This window comes from Pristiophorus japonicus, chromosome 3, assembly GCF_044704955.1.
Source record: "Pristiophorus japonicus isolate sPriJap1 chromosome 3, sPriJap1.hap1, whole genome shotgun sequence".
NCBI classification, from domain to species: domain Eukaryota; kingdom Metazoa; phylum Chordata; class Chondrichthyes; family Pristiophoridae; genus Pristiophorus; species Pristiophorus japonicus.
The window spans coordinates 222108871-222132014 of NC_091979.1; the positions used below are offsets into that span (position 1 = coordinate 222108871).

Below are 23144 nucleotides of genomic sequence, written 5' to 3' on the forward strand. Positions count from 1 at the left end.
CTATTATAAATGTGGACATAGGAACAAAGAATGGAAATGGCTGACTAAGTTGACACTCTGTCTATACAGTTGCTCTTTCTAGCAGGGGATCACAGGATAGCGATCAGGAAGAGGCGATCTCCCTTTGCTAAAGGGCTCTGCAACACATGGTGCATTGGTCATTGAAGGAAATTACTGTTAAAAGTTCTAACTATTCTTAAATGAAATCCATTGAGAATCTATAGAACACTAGCCGGCCAGATTGTAAGCAAACACATTCCATGTAGAATTCTTCAGACATACTGACAGCATCATTGCTTTTTTGATAGATCTCATGTGCGAGCAGCTTCAAAGGACCACAATAGACTCCCGACTTGGCTGCCAAGAAGTTCTGGATGGCATGGTGTGTTTTTCCGCTGTTTGTTGGCCCTGCATGAAAGACAATCTTTCTATGGATCGCTCTGGCCTCAGGGTACCTGCAGCAAGACAACATTTGAATATTAGCGACACAATACAGGAAAGCAAACACTGAGCTGAGAGGCAGGAACATAGAAACATATAAACATAGAAAATAGTTGCAGGAGTAGGCCATTCGGCCCTTCGAGCCTGCACCACCATTCAATAAGATCATGGCTGATCATTCCTTCAGTACCCCTTTCCTGCTTTCTCTCCATACCCCTTGATCCCGGTAACCATAAGGGCCATATCTAACTCCCTCTTGAATATATCCAATGAACTGCCATCAACAACTCTCTGTGGCAGGGAATTCCACAGGTCAACAACTCTCCGAGTGAAGAAGTTCCTCCTCATCTCAGTCCTAAATGGCCTACCCCTTATCCTAAGACTATGTCCCCTGGTTCTGAACTTCCCCAACATCGAGAACATTCTTCCCGCATCTAACCTGTCCAGTCCCGTCAGAATCTTGTATGTTTCTATGAGATCCCCTCTCATCATTCTAAACTCCAGTGAATAAAGGCCCAGTTGATCCATTCTCTCCTCATATGATAGCCCAGCCATCCCTGGAATCAGTCTGGTGAACCTTCGCTGCACTCCCTCAATAGCAAGAACGTCCTTCCTCAGACTAGGAGACCAAAACTGAACACAATATTCCAGGTGAGGCCTCACTAAGGCCCTGTACAACTGCAGTAAGACCTCCCTGCTCCTATATTCAAATCCCCTAGCTATGAAAGCCAACATACCATTTGCCTTCTTTACCGCCTGCTGTACCTGCGTGCCCACTTTCAGTGACTGATGAACGATGACACCCAGGTCACGTTGCACCTCCCCTTTTTCTAGTCTGCCGCCATTCAGATAATATTCTGCCTTCGTGTTTTTGCCCCCAAAATGGATAATCTCACATTTATCCACATTATACTGCATCTGCCATATATTTGCCCACTCACCTAATCTACCCGTCACCCTGCAGCCTCTTAGCGTCCTCCTCACAGCTCACACCGCCACCCAGTTTAGTGTCATCCGCAAACATGGAGATATTACACTCTATTCCTTCATCCAAATCGTTAATGTATATTGTAAAGAGCTGGTGTCCCAGTACTGAGCCCTGCGGCACCCCACTAGTAACTGCCTGCCATTCTGAAAAGGACCCGATTATCCCTATCTCTGCTTCCTGTCTGCCAACCAGTTCTCTATCCACGTCAGTACATTACACCCAATACCATGCGCTTTGATTTTGTACACCAATCTCTTGTGCGAGACCTTGTCAAAAGCCTTTTGAAAGTCCAAATACACCACATCCATTGGTTCTCCCTTGTCCACTCTACTAGTTACATCCTCAAAAAATTCCAGAAGATTCGTCAAGCATGATTTCCCTTTCATAAATCACTGCTTTCCAAATAGGCTGCTATTTCATCCTTAATGATTGATTCCAACATTTTCCCCACTACTGATGTCAGGCTACCCGCTTTCTCTCTCCCTCCTTTTTTAAAAAGTGGCGTTACATTAGCTACCCTCCACTCCATAGGAACTGATCCAGAGTCGATAGACTGTTAGAAAATGATCACCAATGCATCCACTATTTCTAGGGCCATTTCCTTAAGTACTCTGGGATGCAGACCATCAGGACCCAGGGATTTATCAGCCTTTAATCCCACCAATTTCCCACCTAATAAGGATATCTTTCAGCTCCTCATTCTCACTAGACGCACTGTACCCTAGTACATTCGGAAGATTATTTGTATCTTCCTTTGTGTAGACAGAACCGAAGTATTGGTTCAATTGGTCTCCATTTCTTTGCACCCCATTATAAATTCACCTGAATCCGACTGCAAGGGACCTATGTTTGTCTTTACTAATCTTTTTCTCTTCACATATTTATAGAAGCTTTTGCAGTCAGTTTTTATGTTCCCTGCAAGCTTCCTCTCGTACTCTATTTTCCCCTTCTTAATTAAACCCTTAGTCCTCCTCTGTTGAATTCTAAATTCTTCCCAGTCCTCAGGTTTGTTGCTTTTTCTAGCCAATTTATATGCCTCTTCCTTGGTTTTAAACTATCCTTAATTTCCCTTGTTAGCCATGGTTGAGCCACCTTCCCAGTTTTATTTTTACTCCAGACAGGGATGTACAATTGCTGAAGTTCATCCATGTGATCTTTAAATGTTTGCCATTGCTTATCCACCGTCAACCCTTTCAGTATCCTTTGCCAGTCTATTCTAGCCAATTCACACCTCATAAGAAGTTACCTTTCCTTAAGTTCAGGACCCTAGTTTCCAAATTAACTTTGTCACTCTCCACCTTAATAAAGAATTCTACCATATTATGGTCACTTTTCCCCAAAGGGCCTCGCACAACAAGATTGCTAATTAATCTTCTCATTACACATCACCCAGTCTAGGATAGCCAGCTCCCTGGTTGGTTCCTCAACATATTGGTCTAGAAAACCATCCCTAATACACTCCAGCAAAACCTCCTCCACCGCATTGCTACCAATTAGGTTAGCCCAATCCATATGTAGATTAAAGTCGTCCATGATAACTGCTGTACCTTTATTGCACACATCCCTTATTTCTTGTTTGATGCTGTCCCCAACCTCACTACTACTGTTTGGAGGTCTGTACACAACTCCCACTAGCGTTTTCTGCCCTTTGGAATTCCGCAGATCCACCCATACCGATTCCACATCATCCAGGCTAATGTCCTTCCTTACAATTGCATTGATTTCCTCTTTAACCAGCAACGCCACCCTGCCTCCTTTTCCTTTCTGTCTACCCTTCCTAAATGCTGAATACCCTTGGATGTTGAGTTCCCAAATTTGGTCACCCTGGAGCCATGTCTCCGTGATGCCAATCACATCGTATCCGTTAACAGCTATCTGCGCCGTTAATTCATCCACCTTATTCCGAATACTCCTCGCATTGAGGCACAGAGCCATCAAGCTTGTCTTTTTAACACACTTTGCCCCTTTTGAATCTTGCTGTAATGTGGTCCTTTTTGCTTTTTGCCTTGGGTTTCTCTGCCCTCCACTTTTACTATTCTCCTTTCTATCTTTTGCTTCTGCCACCCCCCCCCCTTCTATTTCCCTGCATAGGTTCCCATCCCCCTGCCATATTAGTTTAACTCCTCCCCAACAGCACTAGCAAACACTCCCCCTAGGACATTGGTTCCGATCCTGCCCAGGTGCAGACCGTCCGGTTTGTATTGGTCGCACCTCCCCCAGAACCGGTTCCAATGTCCCAGGAATTTGAATCCCTCCCTTCTGCACCATTTCTCAAGCCACGTATTCATCTGACCTATCCTGCAATTCCTACTCTGACTAGCACGTGGCACTGGTAGCAATCCTGAGATTACTACTTTTGAGGTCCTACTTTTTAATTTAACTCCTAGCTCCCTAAATTCGTCTCGTAAGACCTCATCCCGTTTTTTACCTATATCGTTGGTACATATGGAACACTTCCTATACAGCCGAGAATCAGTGTATCGATAGCCAAAATACCAGCACACATACACTGGAACTTTATCACCATAAACCTATCACAGCAAATGCTTCTCTGGTGGTGCTAATAATGGCCAAAGGGGCTGAAAACCAAATCAGTCCTCAGGCCATGTTTTATTTTATTAAGCTGTTAAGGGAAAACAGCTCAGTATTGGGGGAAGAACAGCTGGAGCCAGTGATGTGTGGTACCTCCTCGATCACCACACATGCAGTCCTGTTGCCCCAAAGGTCATAACACACGTGTCATCTGAGCAGTGGGAATGAGGAGATTGATGTCAGTCCATACCATGAGGAAACAGAAGAAAGAATTTGCAGTTATATAGCACCTTCCATAGTCTCAGGGTACCCCAAAGCGCTTTACGGCCAATAAAGTACGTTAAAAGTGTAGTCACTGCTCTAATATAGGAATGGCAGCAGCCATTTTGCACACATCAAGATCCCACAAACAGCAATGTGATAATAACAAGATAATCAGTTTTAGTGATGTTGAGTGAGGGATGAATATTGGTCAAGAAACCGGGATAGCTCCCCTGCTTTTCTTTGATTGGTGCCATGGGATCTTTTACATCCACCTCAAGGCACAGGCGGGGCTTCAGTTGACCGTCTCATCCGTTGAACCAGGTTCTGGCTCCATGCAGTTCCAATGGAGGAACCTGTTTGGGACGGAAAATAAGGAATGCACTAGAGGGGAGAAATCAGGTCACAGTCAAAAAATTCCATGGCGATGTCTCGGATTGTGAATTCATGGAAGTACTTAACAGTATAGAGAAAGTAAACCCAGAACAGTACGGTCAGGTACAAGGTCAGGATGTGAAGGACACATTCAGGGCAGATGGGAGCAAGTATTTCTCTGCACATAGGCTGAAGGACAGCTGGAACAGGTTACGGGGCATGGTGGTTGAGACCAGGAAACTGGGCTCCAGCATGATGCGGCGGGGCGGAGGCAGTGAGCGGGCGGGGGCGGAGGAGATAGAGAGCAGCGGTGGGAGAGAGAGCGCAGGGGGTGGGGGGACGGAAAGAGTTGGGGGGCAGGAACTTGGGCTGGGGGGACGGGGCAGGAACTTGGGCTGGGGGGACGGGGCAGGAACTTGGGCTGGGGGGACGGGGCAGGAACTTGGGCTGGGGGGACGGGGCAGGAACTTGGGCTGGGGGGACGGGGCAGGAACTTGGGCTGGGGGGACGGGGCAGGAACTTGGGCTGGGGGGACGGGGCAGGAACTTGGGCTGGGGGGACGGGGCAGGAACTTGGGCTGGGGGGACGGGGCAGGAACTTGGGCTGGGGGGACGGGGCAGGAACTTGGGCTGGGGGGACGGGGCAGGAACTTGGGCTGGGGGGACGGGGCAGGAAAGCAACTTGGGCTGGGGGGACGGGGCAGGAACTTGGGCTGGGGGGACGGGGCAGGAACTTGGGCTGGGGGGACGGGGCAGGAAAGCAACTTGGGCTGGGGGGACGGGGCAGGAACTTGGGCTGGGGGGACGGGGCAGGAACTTGGGCTGGGGCAGGAACTTGGGCTGGGGGGGATGGGGCAGGAACTTGAGCTGGGGAGGATGGGGCAGGAACTTGGGCTGGGGGGGGATGGGGCAGGAACTTGGGCTGGGGGGGGATGGGGCAGGAACTTGAGCTGGGGGGGATGGTGCAGGAACTTGGGCTGGGGGGGGATGGAGCAGGAATTTGGGCTGGGGGGGATGGGGCAGGAACTTGGGCTGGGGGGGTGGATGGGGCAGGAACTTGGGCTGGGGGGGGATGGGGCAGGAACTTGGGCTGGGAGGCGGGAGCTTTCTCCTGTCTGGAGTCGGCAGTCAGAGTGGCTCGAATTACACTTTGCAAAGTCACTGATTACATAGGCTGGGCGGTTCTACTTATACATTCCAGAGAAACTGCTGGTGTGTCTTATCCTCCAAGGGGACCGATCAGGTCATGTGATCAAGGGCACTCAATCACAGCATTTTTCTGTTCCGAATAACTGCGTCCTTAAAATGTACATTTAAGGGAGATAGGTGGCAACGGGATATGTGACTGACTGTGTTCATTAACTCTTTCAAAAAGGATTTGCAGAAATCCCTGATTGGGATTGGGGGCTTTAGGGCCCTGGAAGTGGAATGGCATCTGTAGAGAGCAGCCAGCCAGGGTCGAAGAGTGGAAATGGGTGAGACCACGAGGTTTCCTGATCGCGATTCAGTGACTACAGCAGGAGGGCCAATCGCGATGCCCCCTTAACGGAATAGACCGTTGAAACTCACTGACTGGAAGTGTACCTAGCATCAACTAAGGTCTTCAAGAGAGAGGGCGAGTCAAAGATTGATGTCAGGCAGAACCTTACCAGTTGGCAGGTAATCTTAGATCACTGATTTTGCGCAGATCCTCCATACAGTCCAACATTGGGAAGACTTGTTTGGCGTGTCTCATGAAATAAGGAAAGAGATCATCAACGTGACCTGCGAACAAAATGTAATTAAATTAAATAAGTTTGTGCAAAAGAAAAACAGCTGCCTTTCCACCAAATCAGTCGAAACCCCAGGACATGGAGCCAGCCCCAGGTATGTTGATGAGGGATCTTTACACCTCCTCCTCAAGTACTGGGAGGGGGAACAGCAGAAATGTTTTGTTTGATCCTCGCGGGAGGTTTTGCTCATGCTGTTGGGGAGAGTTTAAACTAGCTTGGCTGGGGGATGGAAACCGGAGAATAGATTCAGTGGCGAGAGAAGCAAAGCTGGAATTGGGCAGCAGAGAAGTAGAAGTAGAAAGTGAATTTGGAAGACAGAGGAAACAAGAGCTGGAAAATAGATCATAGGGGAGTTTGGCAACACTAAATGGTATATACTTCAAATGCAAGGAGTATGGGAATAAGGCAGATGAGCTGAGAGCACAGATTCACACTTGGGAGTATGATATTATAGCTATTACTGAGACATGGCTGAAAGGGCAGGTATGGTAGCTCAACATTCCTGGTTACAGGGTTTTCAGACAGATAGAGAGAGGAGGTTAAAAAAAAAAAAGGAGGGGGGGGTCGCAGTACTGATTAAAGAAATGACAGCTGTAAGGAAGGATGATATGTTAGAGGGGTCATCAAACGAGGCCTTTTGTGTTGAATTAACACTACTGGGAGTGCACTATAGACCCCCAAGCAGTCAGAGGGAGATAGAAGAACAAATATGGGCAAATTGCTGCGAAGTGCCAAAAACTAGAGATCTATAGTGGAGGATTTCATCTATGTTAATATTAACTGGGAAAAAAGCAGTGTGAATGGTACAGAGGGTGCAGAATTCCTAAAATGCATTCAGGAGAACTTCTTTAGCCAGAATGTAACAAGCCCAACAAGGGAGGGGGCGGTTCTGGACTTGGTTTTGGGGAATGAAGAGGGACAGGTGGAAGGGGCATCAGTGGGAGAGCATTTGGATGCTAGTGATCATAATTCACTAAGATTTAGGGCAATTATGGGAAAGGACAAAGGGGGACCAGGAATAAAAGTTTTCAATTGGGGTAAAGCTAATTTTGCTGAGCCGAGATGAGATTTGGCCAAAGTGGACTGGAAACGGCTACTTGATGGTAAATCAGAGCAGTGGGAGGCATTCAAGGAGGAGATCCTGAGGGTACAGAGCAAGTATGTTCCCTTAAAAAAAAATGGGGCTAACAAATCTAGAGCCCTATTGATGTCAAGGGACATACAGGGTAAGATAAAGAAAAAAAGGGAAGCTTATGACAGATACTGGGAACTCAACACTGCAGAAACTCTAGAGGAGTAAAAGAAGTGCAGGGGTGCAATTAAAAAAGATATCAGGAAAGCAAAGAGAGAGCATGAAAGAATGTTGGCAAGTAAAATCACGGAAAACCCAAAGATGTTTTATAAATACATTAAGAGCAAGAGGATAACTAGAGAAAGAGTGGGGCCTATTAGAGACCATAAAGGAAATGTGTGTGTGGAGGCGGAAGACGTGGGTAGGATTCTTAATGAATACTTTGCATCCGTTTTCACAAAAGACATTGCAATGAGGGAGGAGGAGTGTGAAATATTAGACAAGATAAATATAGTGAGAGAGAAAGTATTAAGGGGCTAAGCAGCTTTGAAAGTGAATAGTTTGAAAGTGGATAAATCCCCAGGCTTAGAAGCAAATGAGGATATAGCAGAGGCTCTGACCAACATTTTCCAATTCTCTCTGGTTATAGGTGCAGTACCAGAGGACCGGAGGACTTCTAATGTTGTACCTTTGTTTAAAAAGGGAGAAAGAGATAGACCGGATAATTACAGGCCAGTCAGCCTAACTTCAGTGGTGGGAAAATTATTGGAAAAATGTTACTGGAAAAAATCCTGAGGGACAGGATAAATCTTCAGTTGGAAAGATATGGATTAATCAAGGACAATCAGCATGGATTTGTCAAGGGAAGGTCATGTCTGACTAACTTAATTGCATTTTTTGAGGAGATAACCAGGAGGGTTGATGAAGTCAGTGCATATGATATAGTGTATATGGAAAGCTTTTGATAAGGTCCCACATGGCAGACTGGTCACGAAAGTCATCATCATAGGCAGCCCCTCTGAATCGAGGAAGACTTGCTTCCATTCTAAAAATGAGTCCATGGGGGCTGAACAGTTCAATACGGGAACCACAGTCCCTGTCACAGGTGGGACAGATTAGTCATTGAGGAAAAGGGTGGGTGGGACTGGTTTGCCGCTCTTTTGCCTGCGCTTGATTTTTGCATGCTCTCGGCGACGAGACTCAAGGTGCTCAGTGCCCTCCCGGTTGCACTTCCTCCACTTAGGGCGGTCTTTGGCCAGGGACTCCCAGGTGTCAGTGGGGATGTTGCACTTTATCAGTGAGGCTTTGAGGGTGTCCTTATAGCGTTTCCTCTGCCCACTTTTGGCTCGTTTGCCGTGAAGGAGATCAGAGTAGAGTGCTTGTTTTGGGAGTCTCGTGTCAGGCATGCAAACAATGTGGCCTGCCCAGCGGAGCTGATAAAGTGTGGTCAATGCTTCAATGCTAGGGATGTTGGCCTGGTCGAGGACGCTGATGTTGGTGTGTCTGTTCTCCCAAGGGATTTGCATGATCTTGTGGAGACATCGTTGATATTTCTCCAGCGACTTGAGGTGTCTACTGTACAGGGTCCATGTCTCTGAGCCATACAGGAGGGCGGGTATTATTATGGCCCTGTAGACCATGAGCTTGGTGGCAGATTTGAGGGCCTGGTCTTCGAACAGGCGGCCGAAGGCTGCACTGGAGGCAGTGTTGAGTCTCGTCGTCAAGTAATAGCCCCTGGGATCCAGGGCAAAGTGGCAAGTTGGATCCAAAATTGGCTTGGAGGCAGGAAGCAAAGGGTAATAGTTGATGGGTGTTGTTGTGACTGGAAGGCTGTTTCCAGTGGGGTTCCGCAGGGCTGAGTGCTGGGTCCCTTGCTTTTTGTGGTATATATCAATGACTTGGACTTGAATGTTGGGGGTAAGATTAAGAAGTTTTCAGATGGTACTAAAATCAGCTGTGTGGTTGATAATGAAGAAGAAACCTGCAGACTGCAGGAAAATATCAATGAACTGGTCAGGTGGGCAGAACAGTGGCAAGTGGAATTCAATCCGGAAAAGTGTGAGGTAATGCATTTGGGGAGGGCTAGCAAGGCAACAGAATACACAATAAATGGTAAGACTCTGAGAAGTGTAGAAGAACAAAGGGACCTGGGAGTGCATGTCTACAGATCCCTGAAGGTAGCAGGCCAGGTAGATAAGGTGCTTCAGAAGGCATACGGAATACTTGCCTTTATTAGCCGAGGCATAGAATACAAGAGCAGGGAGGTTATGCTTGAACTGTATAAAACACTAGTTAGGCCACAGCTAGAGTACTGAGTGCAGTTCTGGTCACCACATTACAGGGAAAATGTGATTGCACTGAAGAGGGTACAGAGATTTACGAGGATGTTGCCTGGATTGGAGAATTTTGGCTTTGAGGAAAGATTGGATAGGCTGGGGTTGTTTTCTTTGGAACAAGGGAAGGCGGAGGGGAGACCTTATTGAGGTGTATAAAATTATGAGGGTCCTAGATGGAGTGGTTAGGAAGGACCTATTTCCTTTAGTAGAGGGGGTCAACAACCAGGAAACATAGATTTGAAGTAATTGGAGGGAGGTTTAGAGGGGATTGGAGGAGAATTTTCTTCACCCAGAGGATGGTGGGGGTCTAGAACTCACTGCCTGAAAGGATGGTAGAGGCAGAAACCCTCACATTTAAAAAGGGCTTGGATGTGCACTTGAAGTGCCATTACCTTCAATGGTCCACAACCTACAGACTAAGGGCTTGGAAAGTGGGATTAGGCTGGATAGCTTTGTCGGCCGGCGCGGACACGATGGGCCAAAATGACCTCCTTCCGGGCTGTAAATTTCTATGATTCTATGACATTTATACCCGAGGGACAAGAGCTCTACTTGCCAAAAAAAACAGCCATGGATGACTAATGAGGTAAGGGACAAAATAAAACTAAAAGAAAAAGCATGCAAAAATTTAAAGAATAGCAGAGATCCTGGCAAATGGGAAAGATACAAAGATCAGCAAAGGGTCACAAAACATAGTCAGAGCTACAAAAATGGGAGTATGAAAAGAAACTTGCAAGGGATGAACACAAAAAGTTTTTACAATTATATTAGGAAAAGGAGGGTGGTCAGAAGCGATGCTCGTCCTTTGTAACCTGAAAACGGTGATAATAAGCAAATGGTGGACATGTTGAATAATTACTCTGCGTCGGTATTTACAGTAGAGGAAGAGGAAAACATAACAGAAGTGCCAAGGAAACCAATACTGAATCAGGGACAGAGACTCAATAAAATTAATGTAAGTAAAATAACAGTAATGAAGAAAATAATGGCACTAAAGAGTGACATAGAAACATACAAAATAGGTGCAGGAGTAGGCCATTCAGCCCTTCGAGCCTGCACCGCCATTCAATAAGATCATGACTGATCATTCCCTCAGTACTCCTTTCCTGCGTTCTCTCCATACTCCTTGATCCCTTTAGCCGTAAGGGCCATATCTAACTTCCTCTTGAATATATCCAATGAACTGGCATTAACAACTCTCTGCGGCAGGGAATTCCACAGGTTAACAACTCTCTGAGTGAAAAAGTTTCTCCTCATCTCAGTCCTAAATGGCCTACCCCTTAGCCGAAGACTGTGTCCCCTGGTTCTGAATTTCCCCAACATAGGGAACATTCTACCCGCATCTAACCTGTCCCGTCCCGTCAGAATCTTATGTGTTTCTATGAGATTCCATCTCATCCTTCTAAACTCCAATGTATAAAGGCCCAGTTGATCCAGTCTCTCCACATGTCAGTCCTGCCATCCCAGGAATCAGTCTAGTGAACCTTCGCTGCACTCCCTCAATAGCAAGAATGTCCTTCCTCAGATTAAGAGACCAAAACTGAACACACTATTCCGGGTGAGGTCTCACCACTAAGAGCTCCCTGCTCCTATACTCAAATCCCCTAGCTATGAAGGCCAACATATCATTTGCCTTCTTCACCGCCTGCTGTACCTGTATGCCAACTTTCAATGACTGATGAACCATGACACCCAGGTCTCGTTGCACTTCCCCTTTTCCTAATCTGCCGCCATTCAGATAATATTCTGTCTTCGCGTTTTTGCCCCCAAAGTGGATAACCTCTCATTTATCCACATTATACTGCATCTGCCATGCATTTGCCCACTCACCTAACCTGTCCAAGTTACCTTGCAGCCTCCTAGCATCCCCCTCACAGCTCACACCGCCACCCAGTTTAGTGTCATCTGCAAACTTGGAGATATTACACTCAATTCCTTCATCCAAATCATTGATGTATATTGTAAAGAGCTGGGGTCCCAGCACTGAGCCCTGCAGCACTCCACTAGTCACTGCCTGCCATTCTGAAAAGGACCCGTTTATCCCGACTCTCTGCTTCCTGTCTGCCAACCAGTTCCCTATTCACGTTAGTATATTATCCCCAATACCATGTGCTTTGATTTTGCACACCAACCTCTTGTATGGGACCTTATCAAAAGCCTTTTAAAAGTCCAAATACACCACATCCACTGGTTCTCCCTTGTCCACTCTACTAGTTAGATCCTCAAAAAATTCCAGAAGATTTGTCAAGCATGACTTCCCTTTCATAAATCCATGCCGACTTGGACCGATCCGGTCACTGCTTTCCAAATGCGCTGCTATTACATCCTTAATAGCCAGGGTCAGATGGTTTCTGTTGTGTATCTGTAAAGCATGCACTCCCATGTTCCGCCACCAGGGAGAGCATCCCCTGAAGTCCCAAGGGATCCCAGCATCCCTTTGGAGCACTGTATATAAGCCCGCCCCCAAGGCCTGTTCCTCACTCTGGAGTGTCTTAATAAAGACTGAGGTCACTGTTACTTTAACCTCCATGTGTGCAGTCTCATGTGTGTTAGGAACACAATAATTGACATCGAGTATACGAATCCAACGCAAAGATGCAGCAAACTGTGGGCATCCTGGAGAAGTTCTCGGAGGGTGAGGACTGGGAAGCCTATGTCGAACGGCTAGACCAGTACTTTGTAGCCAACGAGCTGGACGGAGAAGGAAGCGCTGCAAAAAGGAGAGCGGTCCTCCTCACGATCTGCAGGGCACTGACCTACAGCCTCATGAAGAATCTTCTGGCTCCGATGAAACCCACAGATAAGTCGTATGAGGAGCTGTGTACACTGGTTCGGGAGCATCTTAACCCGAGGGAGAGCGTGCTGATGGCGAGGTATCGGTTCTACACGTGTCAGCGATCTGAAGGTCAGGAAGTGGCGAGCTACGTTGCCGAGCTAAGGCGACTTGCAGGACAATGTGAGTTTGATGGCTACCTGGAGCAGATGCTCCCCCTCCGAAACTTTTTTGTACTGGGCATTGGCCACAAGACCATCCTACGAAAACTTTTGAACGTAGAGACACTGACCCTCAGTAAGGCCATTGCAATAGGCGTTTATGTCCACCAGTGATAACAGCAAACAAATCTCTCAGCACACAATTACTAGCAATGTTCATAAATTAACTGGAACTGTGTTTGCGAGCAGAAATGTACAGGGCAGAAACCACGAGTCTGCAACTGCCAGCAGGTCTCAGGTGACCCAGATGACTCAGAGTCCGCAACAAAGGATAAATGCAAGGCAATTCACACCTTGTTGGCATTGTGGAGGCTTCCATTCAGCCTATTCATGCCACTTCAAAGGGTATGTTTGCAAGAGCTGTGGAACAATGGGGCACCTCCAACGAGCTTGCAGACGAGCTGCAAGCTCTGCAAAACCTGCTAACCACCACGTGACAGAGGAAGATCGGTCCATGGTGGATCAAAGCAATTTCGAGCCTCAGAGAGAGGAGGCAGATGCTGAAGTACACGGGGTGCACACATTTTCGACGAAATGTCCACCTATATTGCTAAACGAAAATTGAATGGCTTACCCGTAGCCATAGAACTGGACACTATTGCTAGCCAATCCATCATGAGTAAAAAGATGTTTGAGAGACTGTGGTGCAACAAGGCACTTAGACCAACCCTGAGCCCCATCCACAGGAAACTGAGAACGTACACCAAAGAGCTCACCACTGTCCTGGGCAGCGCCATGGTCAAGGTCACCTACGAGGACACGGTGCACGAACTACCACTCTGGATTGTCCCGGGCGATGGTCCCACACTGCTTGGAAGGAGCTGGCTGGGCAAAATCCGCTGGAACTGGGATGACATCCAAGCGCTATCACATGTTGATGAGGCCTCATGTACCCAGGTTCTCAACAAATTTCCTTCCTTTTTGAGCCAGACATTGGAAACTTTTCTGGGGCGAAGGTGCGGATCCACTTGGTCCCAGAGGCACGACCCATTCACCACAAGGAACGAGCGGTACCTCACATGATGAAGGAGAGAGTGGAAATTGAGCTGGACAGGCTGCAACGCGAGGGCATCATCTCCCCAGTGGAATTCAGCGAGTGGGCCAGCCCGATTGTTCCAGTACTCAAAAGTGATGGCACGGTCAGGATTTGCTGCGATTATAAAGTAACTATTAATCGTTTCTCGCTACAGGACCAATACCAGCTACCTAAGGCAGATGACCTATTCGCGACGCTGGCAGGAGGCAAGACGTTCACCAAGCTCGACCTGACTTCGGCCTACATGACGCAGGAGCTGGACGAGTCTTCAAAGGGCCTCACTTGCATCAACACACACAAGGGACTGTTCATCTACAACAGATGCCCGTTTGGAATTCGGTCGGCTGCAGCGATCTTCCAGAGAAACATGGAGAGCCTACTCAAGTCGGTACCACGCACGGTGGTTTTTCAGGACGACATATTAGTCACGGGTCGAGACACCGTCGAGCACCTATAAAGCCTGGAGGAGGTCCCCCAGCAACTGGATCGCATAGGGCTGCGGCTGAAGAGGTCGAAATGCGTCTTCATGGAGTTTTTGGGGAGAAAGATCGCGGCGGACGGCATTTGGCCCACAGACGCCAAGACAGAGGCTATCAGGAACGCGCCCAGGCCACACGTCACGGAGCTGCGGTCGTTCCTGGGACTCAACCATTTTGGTAACTTCCTACCGGGCTTAAGCACCCTCTTAGAGCCCCTACATGTGTTATTGCGTAAAGGTGAGAACTGGGTATGGGGAAAAAACCAAGTCATTCCTTTTGAGAAAGCCAGAAACATTTTATGCTCCAACAAGCTGCTTGTATTGTTTAACCCGTGTAAAAGACTTGTGCTAGCATGTGATGCGTCGTCGTACAGAGTCGGGTGTATATTACAACAAGCTAACGTTGCGGGGAAGTTGCAACCTATCGCCTATGCCTCTAGGAGCTTGTCTAAGGCCGAGAGGGCCTACAGCATGATTGAGAAAGAGGCATTCGGGGTAAAGAAAATGCATTTAGTACCTGTTCGGCCTCAAATTTGAGCTGGAAATAGATCACAAGCCCCTCACATCCCTGTTCGCTGAAAACAAGGGGATAAATACTAATGCCTCAGCCTGCATACAAAGGTGGGCGCTCATGCTATCAGCCTCCACAGGCCAGGCACCGAGAACTGCACGGATGCTCTCAGTGGCTACCATTGCCCACCACGGAGGTGGAAATGGTGCAGCCTGCAAACTTGTTGATGGTGGCGCATCCCGCTGATGTGTTGATGGTCATGGAAGCGTTTGAAAATGATAAATCACCTGTCAAGGCCCGCCAGATTAGGACTTGGACCAGCCAAGATCCTCTGCTGTCCCTAGTAAAAAACTGTGTACTGCATGGGAGCTGGGTCAGCATCCCCGCTGAAATGCAAGAGCTAATCAAGCCATTCCAGCGGCGAAAGGACAAGCTGTCCATTCAGGCAGACTGCCTGTTGTGGGGTAACCGCGTAGTGCTACCAAAAAAGGGGAGGGAGACGTTCATCTCTGTTCTCCACAGCACACACCCGGGTATAGTAATGGTGAAAGCGATAGCCAGATCCCATGTGTGGTGGCCCGGTATCGACTCTGACTTAAGAGTCCTGTGTACGGCAATGCAGCGTGTGTGCTCAGTTGAGCAACGTGCCCAAAGAGGCACCACTAAGTTTGTGGTCCTGGCCCTCCAGACCATGGTCGAGGATCCATGTCGACTATGCGGGCCCGTTTCTCGGTAAAATGTTCCTGGTGGTGGTGGATGCTTTTTCAAAATGGATTGAATGTGAAATAATGTCGGGAAGCACCGCCACCACCACCATTGAAAGCCTGAGGGCCATGTTTGCCACCCATAGCCTGCCTGACATACTGGTCAGTAACAACAGGCCATGTTTCACCAGTGCCGAATTTAAAGAATTCATGACCCGCAATGGGATCAAACATGTCACCTCGGCCCCGTTTAAACCAGCCTCCAATGGGCAGGCAGAACGGGCAGTACAAACAATCAGTCTTAAACAAGTCACAGAAGGCTCACTCCAAACCCGCCTGTCCCGAGTACTGCTCAGCTACCGCACAAGACCCCACTCCCTCACAGGGGTGCCCCCAGCTGAGCTACTCATGAAAAGGATACTTAAAACTAGACTCTCGCTGGTTCACCCCAACCTGCATGATCAGGTAGAGAGCAGGCGGCAGCAACAAAATGTAAAAGATGGTCGCGCCACTGTGTCACGGGAAATTGATCTGAATGACCCTGTGTATGTGCTAAACTATGGACATGGTCCCAAGTGGATCGCGGGCATGGTGATAGCTGAAGAAGGGAGTCGGGTGTTTGTAGTCAAACTAGACAATGGACAAATTTGCACCTGGACCAAACAGGGCTACGGTTCACAGACTGCCCTGAACAACCCACAGCAGACACCACCTTTTTCGAGCCCACAACACACACCCAAAGGATCAACGACACCACCCCGGACCAGGAAATTGAACCCATCACACCCAGCAAGGCCAGGCTCACCCAGCAGCTCCCGACCGCCTCACCTTGTAAATAGTTTTCACATTGACTTTGGGGGGGGGGGTGGCGGGGGGAGTGATGTTATGTATCTGTAAAGCATGCACTCCCATGTTCCGCCATCAGGGAGCGCATCCCCTGAAGTCCCATGGGATCTCAGCATCCCTTGAGAGCACTGTGTATAAGCCGGCCCCCAAGGCCTGTTCCTCACTCTGGAGTGCCTTAATAAAGACTGAGGTCACTGTTACTTTAACCTCCCTGTGTGCAGTCTCATCTGTGTTAGGAACACAATAGTTTCCATCCCAGAGATTTAAAGGAAGTAGGTGAGCACATTACAGGTTCCCTAACTCTAATCTCCAAAATTCTCTTGATTCAGGAATTGTTTCTTTAGATTGGAAAATTGCGCATGTAACTCTGATATTTAAAACTAATGAGAGGGGAAAACCAGGGGATTATAGACCAGACAACATCTGTTGTTGGGAAATTGTTAGATGCTATAATTATGAACACCTCGAAAGTTTTCAGTTGATCAGAGAGCCAGCATGAATTTGTGAAAGGTTTATTTTTAATTGTATTTGTTCCTGGAATGTGATCGTCACCCACATGGCCAGCATTTATTTCCCATTCCTAATTATCCTCAAAAAGGTGGTGGTGAGCCACCATTTCAGGAGGCAGTTAAGAGTCAACCACATCGCTGTTGGTCTGGAGTCACATATAGGCCAGACCAAGTTAGGACAGCAGATTTCCTTCCCTAAAGGACATTAGTGAACCAGTAGGTTCTTTACGACAATCTGATAGTTTCATGGTTACCATTACTGACACTAGCTTTTTTTTAAATTCCAGATTTATTTAACTGAATTTAAATTCCCAGCCACCATGGTAGGATCTGAACTCGGTCTCCGGATTATTAGTCCAGCCCTCTAGATTACTAGTCCAATAACATTACCACTATGCTACCGTTTCCTTAGGTAGGTCATGCCTGACAAACCTGATTGAATTTGTTGAGGATGCGACAAAGTATTGGACAGGGGAATGTCTATGAATGTTATTTATGTGGACTTCCGGAAGGCATTTGATAAAGTCCCACATAGGAGATTATTAACTAAGGTAGAAGTCTACGGAAATTAGGGCAAATTATTGACCTGGTTAAGAAATTGGCTCAGAGGCACAAGACTGGCAGCAAGGATAATGGGTAGGGTGGGTAGGTATTCAAATTAGGAGGTGGCGAGTGGGGGGCAGAGAAGAGCCGGGCAGAGGGGGAGTTGGGACCGGGGGGGGGGCGGCGGGAGTTGGGCAGCGGCGGGAGTCGGGGCCGGGGGGGGCGGGGCAGCGGCGGGAGTCGGGGCGGAGCGGCGGGAGTCGGGGCCGGGGGGCAGCGGCGGGAGTCGGGGCTGGGGGGGGGGGGGGGGGGAGGGGGAGTCGGGGCCGGGGGGGCTGGAGTCGGGGCGACAGAAGTCGATGCTGCACGAAGGAATCCCATATACGTTGTGTATTGAAAGCACTGTCATTGGGAAAATGCTGGAGTCCATTATTAAGGAAGCAGTAACAGGACATTTGGGAAAGCATAATTCAATCAACCAGAGTCAGCATGGTTTTATGAAAGGGAAGTCATTTTTGACAAACTTTCTGAAGTTCTTGAGGATGTAACGAACAGGGTGGATAAGGGGGAACCAGTGGACGTGATGTATTTGGATTTCCAGAAGGCCTTCGATAAGGTGCCACATAAGCGGTTATTGCACAAGATAAAAGCTCACAAGGTAGGGGTAATATATTAGCATGGATAGAGGATTGGCTAACTAACAGAAAACAGAGTCGGGATAAATGGGTCATTTTCCGATTGGAAAACTGTAACTACTGGGGTGCCACGGGATCGGTATTGGGCCCTCAACTATTAACAATCTATATTAATGACTTGGTTGAAGGGCCTGAGTGTAATGTAGCCAAGTTTGCTGATGATAGAAAGATGGGTGGGAACGCAAATTGTGAGGAGGACACACAACATCTGCAAAGTAATGTCGACAGGCTAAGTGAGTGGGCACAAATTTGGCAGATGGGAGTTATGGGCTCAATTTTCCCCAGTGATTTGCACCATTTTTTTTGAGCAGGCTGCTTTTCTTGGCCTAAGTTAAAAAAATCAGTTTCCCCGATCAATTTGCGCTCCCGTAACTCAGTTAGGTACTATTTGTTTTGGTAAGTTTTTTTTTCCAACCAAAGGGCGCGTAAGCTGCCACTCACACCAATTCTGGCCATTTAGCGAAGTTTGGCCAGCTGAAAGTTACTCTAGTTTTTTAGGCCAGCGTATGTGGCCTTCCTCTGCAGAAAAATGTCCTGGAGAGTTAATGAAATCGGTGCAAATAAGGAAATTGGCACAGGTAAGCGCAGCAAATGTTCGGACAGCAGCAGGAGAGCTAAGAGCGAGGGGGTGGAAGCCTTTCGGATATAGGTAGATGTGGGAGGAGGCCACTCGGCCTGGGATAGGAGTGGGGGAGCAGACCGGAAGCCACTTGGTCAGGACTCGGGGCGGGGAAGCGGACCGGGAGTCCATTCGGCCAGTGTTAGGGGCGGGGAAGCGGATCGTGAGGCCATTTGGCCAGGGCTAAGGGGCGGGGAAGCGGATCATGAGGCCATTCGGCCAGGGCTAGGGGCGGGGAAGCGGGACCGGCAAGGCACTCGGGGCTAGGGGCGAGTGGGGAAATGGACCGGGAGGCTCTTCGGCCAGGGCTAGAGGGGCGGAAGCAGACTGGGAGGCTACTCGTCCAGGGCCAGGGGCGGGGGAGCGGACTGGCAAGCCACTCGGGGCTAGGGGCAGGCGGGGGAAGCAGACAGGAAGGCCAGGGGGGAGCGGATCGGCAAGCCACTCGATCTTATCGAGACTTAAGATAATGAGGGGGCTCGACAAGGTGAATACAGAGAGGATGTTTCCACTCATAGGGGAAACTAAAACTAGGTGGGAGGGGGGGGGGGGGCATAGTCTCAGAATAAGTGGCCGCCCATTTAAAACTGATATGAGGAGGAATTTCTTCTCTCAGTGGGTTGTAAATCTGTGGAATTCTCTACCCCAGAGAGCTGTGGAGGCTGGGTCATTGAATATATTTAAGGCAGAGGGGGACAGATTTTTGAGCAATAAGGGAATAAAGGGTTATGGGGATCGGGCAGGGAAGTGGAGCTGAGTCCACGATCAGATCAGCCATGTATGACGGAGCAGGCTCGAGGGGCCAAATTACCTACGCTAGCTCCTATTTCTTATGTTCACTGCATTTCTTACCTGCACCACAGCAGATATCGTTGAGGATGATGTGTAAATCCACACTAAGCGATTCAGTTTCCATCACATACTTCCGAAAACTAATGAAGGCCTGATGGAAAAGGCGAGCTGCGAAGAACACAGAGGGATTACATAGGATCATTGTTTGATGCACACGTCTTCATTTTACAGGCACCCAAATGAATGTTCATGTACTGTTATACATATAACAAATTGTACATATGTTCATACAGATTTTGCAGCATTTGTGATCAGTTTTCACTATTTGGGTTGGTAAGCATTTTGGTACGTATTTTTGTTAAAGGTAGTGGATAGCTACTCACAAGTATGATTAAAAGTTATTGTAGTATTAAAGGGACTGGGAAAATTTATTTGACAAAGACTAAAGGCTTTATTTCCCCTCTCCAATTCTCTCCCTCCCCTTCTCCCAAATCAGAGCAGCAGACTATATATCACATTCCTTCTAACACCGCTCCCAATTTCATGGACAGGGCATAAGGGAAAGGCAGACATGGATCGATGGTTCACCTGACACTTGCAGCCTCCATTCTCTCATCCAGCTGAATGGAAAGCACAGTCCCCTGCCACAGATTGGAATTATGTGCACACCTATTCCACAAAAGGATGGGTTTTGAGCAAGACATTGTTGTGCTCCAACAGCACTGCTGAGTTCAGCATCCACAGTTGGTCGATAGCTGAGCAAGTGTGTTTTACAGAAATCCCAAACAATGGCCCATTGGCCAGCATGTCTGACCTTGCTGTGCATCACTGCGAGTCAGGACAGAGGGGCTTTTTAATAATCAACACAGGTGCCAGAAGCCATTCAGAAAAAAGGCTGTCAGACAGAACTGACCTCCGCACTGTGAGCAGATACAGAGAGAACTGATCTCCGCACTGTGAGCGGACACAGAGAGAACTGATCTCCGCACTGTGAGCGGACACAGAGAGAACTGACCTCCACACTGTGAGCGGACAGAGAGAGAGCTGACCTCCGCACTGTGAGCAGAGAGAGAACTGACCTCCGCACTGTGAGCAGAGAGAGAACTGACCTCCGCACTGTGAGCAGACAGAGAGAACTGACCTCCGCACTGTGAGCAGACAGAGAGAACTGACCTCCGCACTGTGAGCAGGCACAGAGAGAGACAACTGACCTCTGCACTAAGAGCAGGCAGAGAGAGAACTGACCTTCGCACTGTGAGCGGACACAGAGAGAACTGACCTTCGCACTGTGAGCAGACACAGAGAGAACTGACCTCCGCACTGTGAGCGGACACAGTGAGAACTGACCTCCGCACTGTGAGCAGACACAGAGAGAACTGACCTCCGCACTGTGAGCAGAGAGAGAGAGAACTGACCTCCGCACTGTGAGCAGACACAGAGAGAACTGACCTCCGCACTGTGAGCAGAGAGAGAGAGAACTGACCTCCGCACTGTGAGCAGACACAGAGAGAACTGACCTCCGCGCTGTGAGCAGACACAGAGCGAGAACTGACCTCCGCACTGTGAGCAGAGAGAGAACTGACCTCTGCACTGTGAGCGGACACAGAGAGAACTGACCTCCGCACTGTGAGTGGACACAGAGAGAACTGACCTCCGCACTGTGAGCAGAGAGAGAACTGACCTCCGCACTGTGAGCAGACACAGAGAGAGAACTGACCTCCGCACTGTGAGCAGACACAGAGAGAGAACTGACCTCCGCACTGTGAGCAGACACAGAGAGAACTGACCTCCGCACTGTGAGCAGAGAGAGAACTGACCTCCGCACTGTGAGCAAACACAGAGAGAACTGACCTCCACACTGTAACTAGTGGGGTGCCGCAAGGATCAGTGCTTGTCCTCAGCTATTTACAATCTACATTAATGTCTTAGATGAAGGGGCCGAGAGCAATGTATCCAAGTTTTCTGACAAAACAAAGCTAGGTGGCAAAGGAAACTGTGAGGAATGCACAAAGAACCTGCAAAGGGATATAGACAGATTAAGTGAGTGGACAATAGGGTGGCAGATGGGGGTATAATATGGGGAAATATGAGGTTTTTACTTTGGTAGGAAGAAAAGAAAAATAGAATATTTTCTAAATGCTGAGAAAATATTAAATATTGGTGGAGAGATTTAGGTGCCCTTGTACAGGAAACACAAAGTTAGCATGCAGGAATGACAAGCAATTAGGAAGGCAAATGGCATGTTGGATTACAAGAGTAAGGAAGTCTTGCTACAATTGTAAACACATAGCTTTCTATCATTTCTAAATGAAATCAGAGTCTGTCTAAAAATTATGAATGTTTAACCGTAAACTACGCTGAAGGATACAGCTGCACCGAACAGTATAGGCCCACAGCACTTGCTGAATAAAATATTGGCCGACTTTGTGTATCTGCGGCCTAAATATCTTGAGTCAAATATAGGAAGGGTTAGACGGAGGAATGCACCGGTAGAAAGTGTACAGTCAGGTCATGTCACTTACCATCTAGGCCATTCTCACTACCCAGTCTTTGCATCTCTTTCCGTTTGTAGAATTTATTCAAGACCTTGAGAGCCTCAGCTGCAACAAGAGTGAAAATGTCAGAAACTGTCAAATTATGTACATGGGTGTCAGGGAGGAAGAAGCCAGAGTGTGGCCACAGCTCTGCCAACAGCCGACAACTGAAACAAATGCACCCAAAGGCCCCAGGTTCAATTGTTGATATTAGAGCAACAGCTAGCGCACTGGAATAAACCTCAACGTCCAAAAACTGGGCAGGTCAAAAATATATAGAGAGCTCGTACTCCTTCCAACTATCAAACAACTCACATACAACACTTCAGACAATGTGCCCTATGTTTGTGTCCATAGCAATCTAGGCATCTGTACCAGAAACTAAATAGCACTGTAGTTCAGGGTGTGTATATATAGTGACAGTCAGTGGAATAATCATAATATCATTCCATAGCCCCACTTCTGGGCCTACAATACAAAGTCGCACAAAATTGTAACATCCCTCATCTCGACCTACAGCATAACACCCCACATCTGGATCTACAGCATAACGTCCCTCATCTGGATCTCTATCTTCAGAGGCAGTCCCTTGGGATTAAGGATGACTTGCTTCCACACTAAAAATAAGTATTCAGGTAACTGATGAACTCATTTTAAATGGTGGAAGATGCCTGCGCATGAGCTCGGGACTGGCGGGGAGGGGAGCCCGGGACCAACATGTGTCTTGACGTGTGCGCGCGCATTTCTCTCTCTGTCCCACGCTCTTCTGCCTGTCCCCCTCGCTCTCTATTTCTTTCTGTCCCTGTCCCCCCCCGCTCCTCTCTCTCTGTCTGTCTGTCCCCCTCTCTCTCTCTCTGTCACCCCCTCTCCCCCCTCTCCCCCACCTCGCATTCTCCCTCTGCCCCCTCTCCCTCTCCCCCCTCTGTCCCCCTGCCCTCTCTCTCTCTCTGTCTGTCTCTGTGTCCGCGCCCCCTCTCTCTCCGTCCCCCCCCCTCTCTCTCTCCGCACTCCCTCACTCTCTCTCTCTCTCTCTGCCCCCTCTCTCTCTCTCTCTCTCTCTCTCTGCCCTCTCCCTCCGCACCCCCCACTCCTCTCTCTCTCTCTCCA

General features: G+C 48.3%; 1 protein-coding gene across 1 annotated transcript in view; it reads right to left on the reverse strand.

The window, feature by feature from the left end:
* The window catches only part of supv3l1 (SUV3-like helicase), a 72653-nt gene that overhangs the window by 28319 nt on the left and 21190 nt on the right, over positions 1 to 23144 (reverse strand). The window contains exons 2-5 of the mRNA XM_070876305.1: positions 22026 to 22103; positions 19564 to 19671; positions 6246 to 6360; positions 287 to 455 (exon numbers count right to left, since the gene is read on the reverse strand). Coding sequence (XP_070732406.1) covers positions 287 to 455; positions 6246 to 6360; positions 19564 to 19671; positions 22026 to 22103 — 470 coding nt within the window. The remainder of the gene's footprint in view (positions 1 to 286; positions 456 to 6245; positions 6361 to 19563; positions 19672 to 22025; positions 22104 to 23144) is intronic.